Source organism: Hylobates moloch, unplaced genomic scaffold (genome assembly GCF_009828535.3).
Source record: "Hylobates moloch isolate HMO894 unplaced genomic scaffold, HMol_V3 SCAFFOLD_10, whole genome shotgun sequence".
In the NCBI taxonomy this organism is placed as follows: Eukaryota; Metazoa; Chordata; class Mammalia; order Primates; family Hylobatidae; genus Hylobates; species Hylobates moloch.
The window spans coordinates 15,225,352-15,241,283 of NW_026652285.1; the positions used below are offsets into that span (position 1 = coordinate 15,225,352).

General features: G+C 41.2%; 2 protein-coding genes across 15 annotated transcripts in view; both read right to left on the minus strand.

Moving 5' to 3' along the window:
* SYNRG (synergin gamma) overlaps positions 1–1,054 on the minus strand; it is a 91,686-nt gene extending 90,632 nt beyond the window's left edge. For 13 of the 14 annotated variants that reach the window (XR_009215195.1, XR_009215194.1, XM_032163093.2 and 10 more), the window contains exon 1: positions 876–1,030. Coding sequence is in view for 11 of the 14 variants with exons in the window: in XM_032163093.2 (XP_032018984.1) it covers positions 876–952 (77 nt within the window). In the remaining 3 variants the exon portion in view is untranslated. Of the gene's footprint in view, positions 1–875 lie in introns of all 14 variants that reach the window. The other variant, XM_058445246.1, reaches the window with a different exon arrangement.
* Positions 1,055–1,275: 221 nt separating this feature from the next.
* Positions 1,276–15,932, minus strand: part of DDX52 (DExD-box helicase 52) — a 34,291-nt gene continuing 19,634 nt past the window's right edge. Inside the window, exons 10-15 of the mRNA XM_032163097.2 lie at positions 13,012–13,134; positions 12,741–12,891; positions 12,488–12,563; positions 11,379–11,450; positions 9,902–9,994; positions 1,276–5,966 (exon numbers count right to left, since the gene is read on the minus strand). Coding sequence (XP_032018988.1) covers positions 5,909–5,966; positions 9,902–9,994; positions 11,379–11,450; positions 12,488–12,563; positions 12,741–12,891; positions 13,012–13,134 — 573 coding nt within the window. The 3' untranslated portion in view covers positions 1,276–5,908. The remainder of the gene's footprint in view (positions 5,967–9,901; positions 9,995–11,378; positions 11,451–12,487; positions 12,564–12,740; positions 12,892–13,011; positions 13,135–15,932) is intronic.

Sequence of the window (15,932 nt, forward strand, 5' to 3'; positions counted from 1 at the left end):
TAGTAAAACAAAAGCAGACTAGGTCATTATAGAAGTGGAGTGAAAACTTCCCAGAATAAAATATTTCCTTAAATGATAACGAATCTGTTAACTTGTAAAATGTACATCTCCCTTACCATTCTGGGTATAAGAACCACGGCAGTTCTTGGCTGAAATGTGGCAGAGGGCACATTTGTTTAAGGGCTGAGTCTGGAAGCTTTGTTCTAATAAATACGCAACTGCTGTTTAACAGTGCACTTTCTTTGTTTTTAAATGCCTTTTTAAAAATGAGACAGACAAGTCTTAAGAGTTAGTGTACAAGACAAGAACTCTATCTCAAGACCATTACTAACTCAGGTCTTTAGATGTTCCTGCTGTTTGTCGCGGGTTAAGGAAATAAAGAGGACAGGACACTCTAAAAGGGAAAGAGACAAATCGTCCACACACACCCCCCTTGGAAACAGCCCTCCAGCTTTGTGAACAGATTTTTAAAGCCCTCCCTCCAATACATCTAGTGAAGTCTAGAAAGCCCAGGGAAAGGGAAGACCCTGGTCGCTTCAGAGGCAGCCAGGACTAGGAGCGGAGTCGCGGTTCTTGATTTACCCCGCCCCCTCACCCCAAGAGGACCCTCATCTTCTCTCCCCTCCCACACTGGGCGCGCGCTCGCTCCCCGCTCGACCCCAGGCGGCCGGCGCCCCCAACTGATCCCGGAACACAAGCGTTCGGCACCCGGGCTCCACACGCCCCTTTCGGCCTGGGTCCCTGGGGGATGACCCTCCTCCCGCAGCCCAGTTCCGAGGAAAAGGATCGGAGCTGGAGAAAACTGCCATACTGCCAAGCGCCCCTCGCCGCCCCCGCGGAGGCCAGCGGGCTCCTGCCCGGCTCTTCACACCTACCCGCCTCCCCCGGCGGACCCCGCGCCGGCTCCCGCGGCCCCGCCGCCGCCAGAACCACCTCCTGGCCGCAGCGCCATCTTGCTCCCGACCTGCCGCTGCCTTCGCCGCCGCCACCTTATCAGCACCGTCAGCTGAAGACAGCCACTTCCGGGGCAAACACCAGGCCCCACCTCGCCGCGGACCGGGCGATGGGGCGGGGCCGTGCGCCCACGTGACCCCCCCCCCCCCGGCCCTCGGGGAGGCGTGGCGCGCCCACGGCACGTGATCCGGCGCCGCAGGGGTCCCCCAGGTTCAATTCTAGCTCTCGGGCTGGTGGGGCGGTCGCGGGCGCCTCTCCAAGGGAGCTGATTCATTGTCTGGTAGGCCCTCTGCAGGGCGCAGCTGGCGACCCAGTGGCAAAGCGCCGTTGGTCCTCCGTTTGAAAACCATGATCGCGGTTAGTGGAAAGAGTAGGCTGAGTCCTGATTTTTAAACTATACGGTGGGTACACTGGTGTTCTTTTATTGTTACTCTTTACAAAGAACAGATAGGTCCTGAAGGGCCCTTTGATAGTCTCGCAGCACTGATTAGCTCTCCCGTCTTTCTCTGGAACTCGGTAGCTTCATGTTGGCACCTATCACAGACGCTGAAGGCATTTAAATTTTATTTTAAATCAACCAAGAGCACAAAAACCCAACCCATATTTCAAAAAAACTCCAAGGTGTACTACTCTTGTTTGGTTCTGCCATCCTGCCACCTTACAGCCCCTTTGTTTTTCCTATTCTTGCAGGCAAGTGCAAAACAGTGGTTTTTGGAAGGCAGTTCAAAATTACTCTGCAGCTATTTCGGCTATTTTTTACTGATTTTTTTTTTTTTTTTGAGACAGGGTCTTGCTCTGTTGCCCAGGCTGGAGTGCAGTGGCATGATCATGGTTCACAGCAGCCTCAACCTCCCGGGCTCAAGCGATCCTCTCGCCTCAGCCTCCTGAGTAGCTGGGACCACAGGCATGCACCACCACACCAGGCCAATTTTTTTTTTTTTTTTTTTTTTGTAGATAGGATCTATGTTGCCCAGGCTGGTTTCAAACTGCTGGGCTCAAGCTATGCTCCCACCTCGGCCTCCAAGTAAGTGCCAGGGTATGAGCCACATGCCTGGACTGTGATTTTTTTTTTTTTTCTTTTAATCAAACTACTGTCTGGAAGTAAAACATGAAAGTTGAGTAATTTTCTCAAGCACGTAGTTTGCTTGCTAACAAGTAATGGATTAATTAGCTTTATGTTTTCACTCGTCTCAGGGTTTTTACTGGGTAATAATTTGTAGTAAGTTATTAGGCACAAACCACTGGTCAGGAACTGTACAGGCATTTTTAAAAATCCTCAGTATCCTTAGGAGTTACAATTGGCATCTTACAGATGAGAAAATCAAGGTTAGAAACAGTTACTGTTATTTGTCCAGATCATACAGCTACAAGCAATAGGATCAGGATTCAAATCCAGGCCAGTTTGACTCCAAAGTCCTTGCTGATTTCACCAGGGCCAGCTATTCAATTTTTATGTTTTTTGTTTCTTTTGCTGTAACTGTCTATTCACTAATTTCACTCCTTCCCTTCCTTGGGTGAAGCTGAAATTTATGTAGCACATACTTCAGCTGCTTTGAAGGAGCTAAATTTAGTATTAATACACTGACAAACTAGGTTGATACAGGTTACTGCAGATACTTTAAACAAACACAATAAAGTCAAGGATCATAGATGTGACCTCAGTTTGTCCTGGAATCCCTTTTGTTCCTCTTCTTTGCCTATTGGTTTTTACATTTGCAGGATTCAACTCAGGTTGTCGGCCTTCCATGACATCCCCAATCTGGGTTAGATGCCCTCCCGTGATGCTTTAGCATCATGGCCTTACATCTAACAGAGCACTTGCCACATTAGTCATGTGCTACATGATGATGTTTTGGTCAGCCACAGACAGCAGATACAATGGTGGGATGAGAAGTGGGGGTGGTAGACAGTGAGACTGATGATCCTGACCTTTTGTAGGCCTAGCATAATGTGTGTGTTTGTGCCATGGTTTTTAACAAAAAAAGTTTTAAAAGTAAATAGTAAAACAAAACAAACAAAAAACTTAATAGAAAAAAAGCTTCTAGAATAAGGATATAAAGAAAGAAAGAATTTTTCTACAGCTGTACATTTGCATTTTAGGCTAAGTGTTATTACAAGAGTCAAAAAGTTTATAAAGGCTGGATATAGTGGCTCACCCAAGGTCAGGAGTTTGAGACCAGCCTGGCCAACATGGTGAAACCCTGTCACTACTAAAAATACAAAAATTAGCTGGGTGTGGTGGTGCACGCCTGTGGTCCCAGCAACTCGGGAGGCTGAGGCAGGAGAATCACCTGACCCCAGGAGTCAGAGGTTGCAGTGAGCCGAGATCATGCCACTGCACTCCAGCCTGGGCGACAGAGCAAGACTCCATCTCCAAAAAAAAAAAAACAAAAAAATTCTAAAAAACCCAACCTGGACAACAAGCAAGACCTCGTCTCTACAAAATTTAAAAATTAGCTGAGTGTTGGTGGCCCGCACCTATAGTACCAGCTACTCGGGAGGCTGAGGTTTGAGGATCACTTGAGCCTAAGAGGTCAAGGCTGCAGTGGGCCATTATTGTGCCACTAAACTCCAAATTAGGTGACAGACCCTGTTTCTCAAAAAAAAAAAAAAAAAGAAAAAAAATCTTATACAGTAAAAAAGTTACAGTAAGCTAAGTTTAATTTATTGAAGAAAAAAACATATATCTAATATATATAACACATAATAGATATAATGTGTGTGTGTGTGTGTGTGTGTGTATTTTCAAGACAGTCTTGCCCTGTCACCCAGGCTGGAGTGCAGTAGCGCGATCTCGGCTTACTGCAAACTCCGCCTCACAGGTTCAAGCTATTCTCCTGTCTCAGACTCCTGACTAGCTGGGACTATGCTACCACACCCGGCTAACTTTTTTTGGTATTTTTTTAGTAGAGATGGGGTTTTGCCATGTTGCCCGGGCTGGTCTCTAAACTCCTGAGCTCAGACAACCTGCCCGCCTAGGGCTCCCAAAGTGTTAGGATTACAGGCATGAGCCACCGTGCCTGGCCAAGAAAAATATTTTCAATAAATTTAGTGTAGGAAGTGTTGCAGTGTTTATACAAGTCTACATGTTCCAACTGTCTATAGCGTTCAGGACTGTAACATGCTATACGGGTTTGTAGCCTAGGAGCAACAAGACTATGCCATATAGCCTAGGTGTACTGGTAGGCTATACCATCTAGGTTTGTGGAAGTATACAACATGATGTTTGCACCATGACAAAATCACCTAACGATGCGTTTCTCAGAACATATCTCTGTCATTAAGTGATGCGTGACTCTATCTGCTCCTTTATCTCTAACATTACATTGTAAGGGTAAGGACTGTGTTATCAAGCCTGTATTCCTAACAACATCTATGTTTGTTAAAGAAATATTTATTGTGAGTTTACTATGTGTCAGGTACAGTGCTAGGTACTTACAATTTGAGACATAATTTCATAGATGAGAACACTGAAACTCTGAGAAATTAAGAACTTACTCAAAGTCACACAGCTGGCAAATGGGTTGCATCAGTATACCTACCTCCAGAATATATATTGGGTAAAGGATCTGTTTGCATGAACAAACAAAAAAATCATATTCTTGTAAGTATTTTTACACCCTGTACCAGTAGGTCTTTCTTTAAATAAATTCTGAAGATGAACAATTTTTGTCCCATCTAAAATATTCAAAGCAAAGTCCACCTGTTCTGACTCTAGAACAAAAAGCTATGAATAGAGGAAATAAATAAGTTGAATTCAAATGCTGCTGAGAAAAGGTAATGTATATTATAGTTCTGTGGTAGTACTGGTAACATTCAAGTCATTCTTAGGCACCAGTCTTACGTATATGAAGTCAATTTTTCATTCCATTGTACAAAACTCGTATTTGAGAAAAATCTAATAGCTAATAGTCTCCAACACCATATGATCATAATCCTTTAGCTTAGGTAGAGATCTACTTACTAAATGAGGCACCATCAACCTAAGGAAAGATAAGCTGTAAGAGAATGAAGACAGAGGTATATCAAGTAACAAGAACATTCTTCCTTATCAGGATAAAATGTTTATCAGTATTCAAATAAAATATCTTAAATGGAAAGAGACAGGAAAGAACATGGTTAAATGACAGAAAATGAAGAAAGGGAGAAGCTGATCATGATCTTGTACAACATTATGACAGTGCTAAGGTATTAAGTATCCAATACAAGGATACTTAATAGACCAAAGAATTTAAAATCCCAGGGAACTGGAACAACCAGCCACAGAAGAGGCCTCTCTTTGTTGCGGTTCACAACACAAAAGGCCATCAACAAATTAGGAAATATTAAAATTAAGAGAGAGCAGCAGGTTTCTTCTTGGTAGACAGCCCATGCTACCATCCACAAAGTGAGTAGTGGAAGGGGTATTTAATGTCAAGGCTTTATTTCGAATTTCTGTTCCAGATGCCTCTCCACAGCATTCATCACACCTTCCTTCACACTTGAAGGGAAAAGTCCTTAAGAGTTCACCACATTTTGGTGTTATTTTTAGCATAAACATTTGTTCTTCTATAAGAAGTATCTCTCTGGATTCAAACCACAGAAATGTTAATGAATGTTATTTCCATTGTATAATCATTTAAAAGTCACCTACAGAGTTGGCTGCAGGAGCTTGTGCCTGTAATCTCAGCTACTCAGGAGGCTGAGGCAGGAGGACTGTGTGAGGTCAGGAGTTCAAGACCAGCCTGGGCAACATGGCGAGACCCTCATCTCTACAGGAAAAAAAAAAAAAAGGCACCTACAAATTGAAATTGACTTGATAGTTTAGGATCATTTATCACCAATCCCATGTACTTGTAGTTGATTTCAAATGTTTGGTACAGGTGACTGTAAGACTTCAAGTATTCCATGAAAACAACATTCATGCTGGGATCATAAAATTACATTTCTGGGACAGTATTTTTAAAGTCTGTTTTTAACTTTTGTCTTCAGGAGCTACTTTCTTCCTGTTGTTCTGACCAGTGACCTTTTTCCTGTAAAGAGCAAAGTAAGGAAAATTGAATAAAAAATTCTACATATATTTACTTTCCATAACCCCACCACCAGTTTAATAAACACTTACTGAAACCTACTGTGTATCAAATAATGAGGTACTAGGAACACAAAGATGCATTAGACATGGTCTCTGCCCTTTAGAAAATCACAATCACCTAAGTGAGGCAGAACCATCACAGTAAACTACATTACTACATGGTATGACAGTTAGATTCGGATCCTGACCTAATGAGTTCACATTGATTCAGTGCTTACTACATGCTAGAAACGGTTATTAAGTGCTTTACATGTATTCACTCGGGTAATTTTCCTAACAACTTATGAGGAGTATTCTATTATTATCCTCTGTTTACAGACGAGGAAAATGAGGCACAGAGTGGTTGAGGAACTTGCTAGTCATCACTCACTGGCAATCCATGTTAGACACGAATCCTATCAGTCTGATCCTATAGCCTAGTGAAGGTTGAATGTCATTAAGTGGTAACAGATAAAGGAAAAAAGTTTTGAGAAAATAATCAATGTTTGCAAACTATTATTACAGTAATACAAAGTTCTTTGGTGTATATTAACTCATATAATCCCAAATCCCAACTCTACACAGGGAAGCAGATATTAGAACCAGTTCTTCTGGCTCCAAATCCAGTTCCTCCCCCACTCACTGCATGGGGCTGAGTTTGTGGTGCCTGAAGTGAGGTCCACTAGGCAACAAGGATTCAGGTTTGTAGCTCAATGGGGAAGTTGGGGCTGAAGATAAGAACTTAAGAGCTATCAGCATAGAAGTATGAGCTGAGCCTATAGGCATGGGTGGGATCATTAAGGAAACATCTATAGCGTAGAGGTAAGCCAGAGTTGGATCATGATGGGTCTTGCTTGTACGCTGTTTAGTAGTATGGCCTTTACATATGAAGAAAATGGAGACACAACCAAAGCACCTTAAGCAGGGGGCTGATATGACAAGATTTATATCAAGTGTCTTCGAAGTCTTAGTACAAATTAAGTTTTAATAACCTCAGAAGAAGGCAGGTGCAGTGGCTTATGCCTGTAATCCCACCACGTTGGGAGGCAGAGGCAGGCAGATCGCTTGAGTCCAGGAGTTTGAGACCAGCCTAGGCAACATGGCGAAACCCCATCTCTACTAAAAATAAAAAATATTAGCCAGGCATGGTGGCATAAGCCTGTAGTCCCAGCTTCTCAGGGGGCTGAGGTGGGAGGACTGCTTGAGCCCAGGAGGTCGAGGCTGCAGTGAGCCCTGATTGTGCCACTGCACTCCAGTCTGGGTGACAGACTGAGACCCTGTCTCAAAAAACCCCAGAAGTAGAAATGCTATAAACTTATAAAAATCAGCATTTAGACTGGGCGCGGTGGGTCATGCCTGTAACCCCAGCACTTTGGGAGGCCGAGGCGGGCAGATCACAAGGTCAGGAGATCAAGACCACCCTGGCCAACGTGGTGAAACCCCATCTCTACTAAAAATACAAAAATTAGCTGGGCATGGTGGTGCGTGCCTGTAATCCCAGCTACTCAGGAGGCTGAGGCAGGAGAATCACTTGAACCCGGGAGGTGGAGGTTGCAGTGAGCCGAGATTGCGCCACTGCACTCCCGCCTAACGACAGAGATTCCATCTCAAAACAAAAACAAATCAGCATTTAAAGTATAATTATTTAAAATACTGATGTATCTTATTAAAATTCAACATAGCCACCATCTTATGTTCTAGTTGATTTTTGACCTTTGTAAAAACTTTCATCAGTTGCTGCTCAGTGCCTGAAAGGACTGCATTTGTTATCTTGGCTTTAAGACCACCGAAGAGTAACGCATGCACAACAGTTCTGATGTGACCCACTCCTCTACCACCAACAAATCTATTAAGACAGATTAGGTGACCAAAGTGGCCAAGCATAACAAGGTTCGCTACCAATCCACGGTCTAAGTGTCACCCAGAAACTGCTGCGACAGAAAATTAAAATTTAAAAATGCTGGCCAGGTGCAGTGGCTCACACTTGTAATCCCAGCACTTTGGTAGGCTGAGGTGGGAGATCACATGAGGCCAGGAGTTCAAGAGATCTAGACCATCCTGGCCAACATGGTGAAACCCCGTCTCCAGTAAAAATACAAAAAAACTAGCCAGGCATGGTGGCGGGTGCCTGTAATCCCAGCTACCCAGGAGGCTGAGGCATGAGAATCACTTGAATCTGGGAGGTGGAGGTTGCAGTGAGCCGAGATTGCACTGCACTCCAGCTTGGGCGACAGGGTGCCAGAGCAAGACTCCATCTCAAAAAAAAAAAAAAAAAAAGTAAATGTGATTGTGAAGCATTCCCAAAACTGAGTAAGTACAAATGGAATTAAAAGGATTGATCATTCAAATATACTTTTTTCAGTTTGTAGCACTTACCCTTCCCAAGTTATTAAAACTTAAAAGTATGATAAAATTTTGGGACACTATATATACATTGTATATTTGAACTGACTTTTATTCCTCATAGTCAATACCAACATGTGAAAACTCTTGTTCACTTATTTACAAAGCACACTCTAATTTTCATGCCTCTGTTCTTCCTGTTCCCTTCTCCATGCCTAAATTTTATCTATCCTTAAAGATAGTTCTACTTTGTTGAAACTTCTGTAACCACACCAATTCACAATCTTCTTTCTCTTAACTCCTATTTTATTTAAAAACCAGTCTCTAATTTTCTGTCATGTACACCAATCTTCTTTCCCTAACTTCAGGAGAGGAGTCGCATTTTATATTCAATTGTATACCCTACCACCACCAAGTACCTTGCAGAACAACTTGGTAAATGCCTACTGGTTGATGGAAAGTTTCTTTCTAATGACTTCCATAGAACAGATGTGAGGTAACTGGAAATAAGCATTAGCATATTTCACAATGGTAATATCCTAGGCCACTGATAGCACTCTCAGGGGAAAAAAAACAATAAATTATAGACTTGAACAATTCTATTAGAGTATATAATAACCTGGTTCTGGTAGAATGTGAAGAGTGCCATTTTCCTTAAATGGTGGAAAGAGTATAACTGTTCAAAATATCTTGGCCTATCCTTTTCAAAATATAAAGCTTCCTAGTATTACCGGGCAAAATAAGGTAGCCTATATGTATGCTAAAAAACTATAATATCCTCATAAAACTCAGCTAAGCTAGCACAAATTTACCTAAGTAATACTTTTTACAGGTGTTACAATGTGCATCTGCATAAGCCTGAGATCATATTGAAATCCTGCCCAGAATATGCAGCTTCAAAGACTAGATCCATGTAAGTCAATGGTCCTAACTATTGGCCTTAGTAGCATGTCCTAATGTGGGCTGTGTAGAGAAGGTGGGCAGTATAATTCTAATTTATAGAGAACTGAAATAATATTTTCCAAGATGGAAAAAAAAACAGATCATCAACATATTGATACAGAAAAATTCCAATATTAAAACAAATTCCTGGCCGGGCATGGTGGCTCACGCCTGTAATACCAGCACTTCGGAAGGCTGAGGCAGGTGGATCACCTGAGGTCAGCCTGGCCAACATGGTGAAACTCCATGTCTAATAAAAATACAAAAAAAAAAAAAAAAAAAAAAAATAGCTGGGTACGGTGGCGGGAGCCTGTAATCCCAGCTATTTGGGATGATGAGGCAGTAGAATGGCTTGAACCCGGGAGGCAGAGGTTGCAGTGAGCCGAGATCACGCCATTGCACTCCAGCCTGGGCGACAGTGCGAGACTCCATCTCAAACAAACAAACAAACAAATTCCCCAATTACAGGCAACCTAAAATATATTATTTTTGTCACGTTTTATAACAGACTGTAGTATCAATTCTACTTCTAAAAATTTACCTAAGGAAAAATAATGCCTACTATAACTTTATGATGGTGTCAAACAGCCATTTTTCTTACCACATACTTACCGTTTATCCTTAGCTTTTTCTAAGAAACATTTTGGAGTTGTACTAATGCTCTCCCTTTCCAGTGGTTTCTTAATCATCTTTTTCTTTTGTTTGCTGAAAGTTACAAAGTAAAAGAGGAAACAAATTAAGTGCAACTTCAATTAGACGAGTTAAAGCTAAAATTAGTTTTGATCCTTGATCACAAAACTCTTTTTTTTTTTTTACTTTGAGACGGAGTTTTGCTCGTTTCTCAGGCTGGAGTGCAATGGCGCAATCTCGGCTCACAGCAACCTCTGCCTCCTGGGTTCAGGCGATTCTCCTGCCTCAGCTTCCCGAGTAGCTGTGATTACAGACATGCACCACCATGCCCAGCTAAATTTTTTTTGTATTTTAAGTAGAGATGGGGTTTCTCCATGTTGGTCAGGCTGGTCTCAAACTCCCAACCTCAGGTCATCCGCCCGCCTCGGCCTCCCAAAGTGCCGGGATTACAGGCGTGAGCTACCATGCTCGGCCACAAAATTCATTTTTTAAAACCATTTACTGGCTTAAGGTGGGGCTGTAACTAATAAACGAGATCATCTAATAGCATTTAGAGAGCTAACTCAAAGGGATGATAAATTCAATCAACCTTTTAAAAAGCTACTGACTGTGATTAAAATATGTCCTGTGCCAACCTTATATCCTATGTCAACAAGCATCAGAGTTTGATTTTGATCAATTAAGTTTTTTACCAGCTTTATGAACTAAGATAATTCTCAGCATATTTTACTTATACTGAATACTTTTAAAAGAATCAGAATACTTAAAATTTCAAGGATCAGCCTAGGTGCAGTAGCTCATGCCTATAATCCCAGCACTTTGGGAGGCCAAGGCGGGCAGATCACTTGAGGTCAGGAGTTTGAGACCAGCCTGGCCAACATGGTGAAACCCCATCTCTACTAAAAATACAAAGATTAGCTGGGCGTGGTGGCACACACCTGTAATTCCAGCCACTTGAGAGGCTGAGGCAGGAGAACTGCTTAAACCTGGGAGGCAGAGGTTGTAATGAGCTGAGACTTCATCTCAAGGAAAAAAATAAAAAAAATAAATAAATAAAGGATAAAAAACTGGCAAGGAAATAACATGTAATATTCACAAGCAGTTTTGGACTGGGCGCAGTGACACATGTCTGTAATCCTAGTACTTCGGGAGGCAAAGATATAAGATAGCAAGATCACTTGAGGCCAGGAGTTCAAGACTAGCCTGGTTAACACAGCAAGACCCCATTTCTACTCCCCAAAAATCTAAAAAATATTATAGCCAGGCATGGTGGTACATTCCTGTAGTCCCAGCTACTCAGGGGACTGAGGCAGGAGGATCACTTGAGCCTAGGAGATCAAGACTACAGTGGGCTGTGATCATGCCACTGCACTCCAGTCTGGGCAACAGAGCAAGAAAAAAAAAAAAGAATGTATATACAAAGAGACAGACAAAGATAAAGGTAAATTCAAGATTGTACCTTAGTAGTTTCTGAAAACCTTTTATGTATTCTGGTACAGGACACCCAGCCTGCTGTATAACATTGGCAACGCTGAAAAAGAAACCCATAAACATAAACTTGTATCTTTGCTAAATTGATGTTTATGAATGTAAACCCTCTGCACAACCTTCCAGGGAACTAAAACTACACAAAGTAATCCACAAAGTGTTCTGATATATTCTCAATTATTACCTGATGTAAGCACATTGGATTACAGAGAGAACTATCCACTGGGCTGAAATTAATGCACTGATGAATAACTATAGATAGCAGCTATTTCAACATTTATCAAGCCCTATAAAGCTGGTAAACTCAATCTTGGAGGAAGCATTGACTGAAGCCAGAGTCAAGCTTAAATTCATTAAGTGAAAGTGCCTACTATGGGGTTGGCACTGTTGCCAAGTTTTTTGTGTATAGTAACTTCTTCACTCTTCACGACAAGCCTGTGTTGTAAATACTATCACTATCCTCATTTCACAGATGGAAAACTGAGGTGCAGTTACACTAATATTTGGGTCATGAGATTCACATGCTTGGAGTTGCTGAGGCCTATGGTGGATCTAGGTTGTTGGAATATATCCCTCTACACACGCACATTTGAATCCACTTAAAAGCGATACAAAGGCTGACAGGTGGCAGAGCCAAAGCTCAGAAAGTACAACTAAAATATTTACCAAAACTGATAAACAGATCTAAGTACAAACCCCCTTTGGCCAAAACTAGATTTCATTAGCTAGAAATGTGAAGTGTTAATCATCATCAACCAAAAATTACTGTAGGCAGTCAAACTGCAGGAAACTCATCTTCTACATTAAAATCTAACATCAACCTTTGAAAGAGTCCTATGAGTCTGAAACTTACAATGAACATTCCACTTTGAATATGTATTTCCAAATTCTAATAATGGAAGGGCAAAAACAAGGCCTTTTGATCATTTTTCCTTTCCCATGGCTAAAATTTGGTCAACTAACACCATTATCAGTAGAATTTGGGACATAGCCATTTTGTAATTATCTCTTAATTGAATATACATATAAGAATAATGAAGCAATTTTGCCAATAACACTAGGTTATTTTTTCTAATTTACCTTCTTAATAATGGCTTATCATCTTCAGTGAAAAATGTAATTGCTTTTCCCTTATTCCCTGCTCTTCCAGTTCGACCTAAGAAAAATTAGACCATTAAAAAACACATTTTGGGGGGAAGGAGGCTCTCAAAATTCATTTATAAAAGTCACTGGATTTTCACAGCACTAAGAAGTGAGCATATGCGCAGGGAATAGCAGAGGTCCTAACACAGATCAGTGGGTGACAGAGGGGAAGGAAAAAAAGACAACTCACCTATCCTGTGGATGTATTCCACTGAGCTGGTTGGAAAGTCATAGTTGATCACCAAGTTCACACCTTTAAAATCAATCCCTCTTGCTAGCAAAGCTGTACAAATCAGAACCCAGATTTTTCCTGCTCTGAAACTGTGGACTGTGTTATCTCTCTGGTTAACAGAATATATATTAAATTGTTTTAGAATGAAAACAGGTACTTCATAAATTTAATGTCAATAGTTTAAAATCAAGTAGTTCTTCTGAGTTTCAAAGTATATATTTGATTTTACCTGTTGTTGTGTTCTCTCTGCATGAATAACATCCACATTAATACCTTCATATATGAGCTCATGAAAAAGTTCTTTAGCCCTTTCAATGGACTGAACAAAAACAAGAACAGGTGGATTGAAACCCTAAAAGAAGGCAAAAATTGGCATACATAACTCAATCAAGAATACAATTGGTCATTATTTCATAATTTGATTGTAGCTTCTAAGAACCCATTTCAATTTAGTGTACTTTCTTGGCTAAATTTCTTGGGCTAGTGGTCTAACTCTGCCTCCATCTTCGTCACCATTCTCTACAATTGGTTATTTCCACTCAACTTGAACTATATTCTCCATCTTGCTAATTCCAATAATGTTGTCTAATCAATCCCCCTATACCGCCTACGATAACAGATGCCCAAACTTTGAAATAATCATCTCTTGACTTCTGTGCCTCAAAACTTTTTTTATTCTGCTTAAAATGAAATAATTATATTTTTAATTCATTGGGTTTTTTGGGGTGAAATTTTTTTATTCTTATGGATTTAGGGGTACAGGTGCAATTGTGTTACACAGATATATTGCATACTGGGGAAATCTGGGCTTTTAGTGTACCCATCACCCCAAAGGTGTATACTGAACCCCACAGGTGGTATTTCATCCCTCATTAACTCATTATTTGTCCTAATTCTGGTGCTCTCCCCAAGCTTAGTCCTTGGTTCTCAGTTCTTTCAATATAATCTTTATTTTACTGAGTTGAATCTCTACTACTATCTCTAAGTAAACTTTTTTTTTTTAACTACATCTGATGTCTGCGTATCTAAGCAAATTATTTTTACATTTACACTATCAAACCCTTACTCTCTCTCAAACCAGCTTTCTATCTTTTTAATTGTTCATATTAGAGTTTCTTAGCCTTTTTTTTTTTTTTTTTTTTTTTTTTGTGTGTAGGCTCCTTTTCCCAGTCTGGAAGAAAGGGGGGCATTTTTGGTCACTGCAACCTCTGCCTCCCAGGTTCAAGCGATTCTCCTGCCTCGGCCTCCTGAGTAGCTGGGATTACAGGCACACACCACCACACCTGGCTAACTTTTTGTATTTTTAGTAGAGACGGGGTTTCACCATGTTGGTCAGGCTGGTCTCGAACTGCTGACCTAATGATCCGCCTGCTTCAGCCTCCAAAGTGCTGGGATTACAGAGGTAAGCCACCGCACCTGGCCGAGTTTCTTAGCCTTTTTATGATGGCTTAAACATCTCTTTCAGAATCTAATGAAAGCTAAGAAACTTTCTAATAAGTAACCACTCATTCACACAGAAATCTTACGTATAATTTTACAGGGTTTGCAGACCTCCCAAAGCTCATACATGGCTAAAAATCTCTGGTGTATAATCTCCAAGGAATATCCTGGAAAACCTTAAATTTCCTAGTACCAAATGATTCTCTTAAGAATATTAATAAAATACATTTAGCATTTACTATGTGCCAAGCACTATTATATAATAAGTACTATGCTTGTACTAATGAATTAATAGTAAAACAGCTCTATGAGGTAGATATTATTATCCCATTTTACAGACAAGGAAAATGTGGAAGAGAGGATAAGTTGTGCAAAGCTATCGTGGTGGAGCTAGAACTTCTACCCAAGTAGCCCAGCTCCAGAGTCCATGGTCTTAACCACTAAAGCAAACCATTTCTATAGTCGCCAGGTACTTGCAAACTTTTCCCTTTCATCCTCCAACTATACTTAATGTCCCACCACTAAGGCTGCTGCCCTTATTTCTTCCTCATCTCTGCCCACCCCAGTTTAAAAGCCTGATTGGTTTCCTTACTTTCCATCTTTCCCATTACAATTCACCTTACATATTACGGTTTAACTAATTTTCCTTAAAAATTATGTAGTCACAATTAGCCGGGCGTGGTGGCAGGCGCCTGTAGTCCCAGGTACTTGGGAGACTGAGGTAGGAGAATGGCGTGAACCCAGGAGGCAGAGCTTGCAGTGAGCCAAGATGACGCCACTGCACTCCAGCCTGGGTGAAAGAGCGAGACTCCGTCTCAAAAACAAAATTATGTAGTCACATTCTTCAAAAATATCCTGACCCCAGCTTTCCTGTCCAACCTGGTTTTCAATTCCATACTATAAACTGTTTGCCCTAGACAGGTAACTGCTTCATTAGTCTTCAAACACATGGTGTTCACTTCCACCTCTTAAGGCTTTACTCAAGCTGCTCCCCCAGCCGTCAATGCTCTTCCCCTCCACGTTTTATCCTGAAAATCCTTCAAGGATCAGTTTAGTAGCATTTCCTCTATAAGGCTCAACCAATTTGGCTCACCTTGGTGGCCCCATTATGACTATATGGATGCTTAAAAAAGTACTCTTTAGCCCTTTAGGACACTTTACCAGAGACTACGTTACACAAGTGTATTTATTTTATCCCTCTAAATAAGACTAAATTCCAGGGGCAGGGCTTAGGAGATTTCTTGTATTGCCCAGCGCTGACACCTCAGTACTTTTTAACTATGGCTTCTACTCAGTACTTACTGAAAGGATAAAAACAGAAAACCCCACTCAGTGTCCTACAACACCCCAGTTCTTCTATAAGAAACCAGCAGAGGGATGGAGCAGGCAAATGTGGAAAAATGAGATTCTCAGGGCAGCAGATCGTTTCCTAGCCTAATCTGAGCTGCCAAAAGACAACTTACCATATTCTGAGAGGCAAGCTTCTGTCCCTTGGGATAAGAGTTGGGACAACATGCTTCTTAACAATTTACTCCTAGATTACTAAATACGATGCAGGATGATCATATAGTTAGCACAATGTACTTTCTTATCAATTTACCAGTGGATTACTGAATACGAGGCAAGATGATGATGATACAGTGCTACCACTGTAATAGCCTCCCACCAGTAATATAAGTCTTGGCAAACTTTACCAAAATTCAAGAAGGT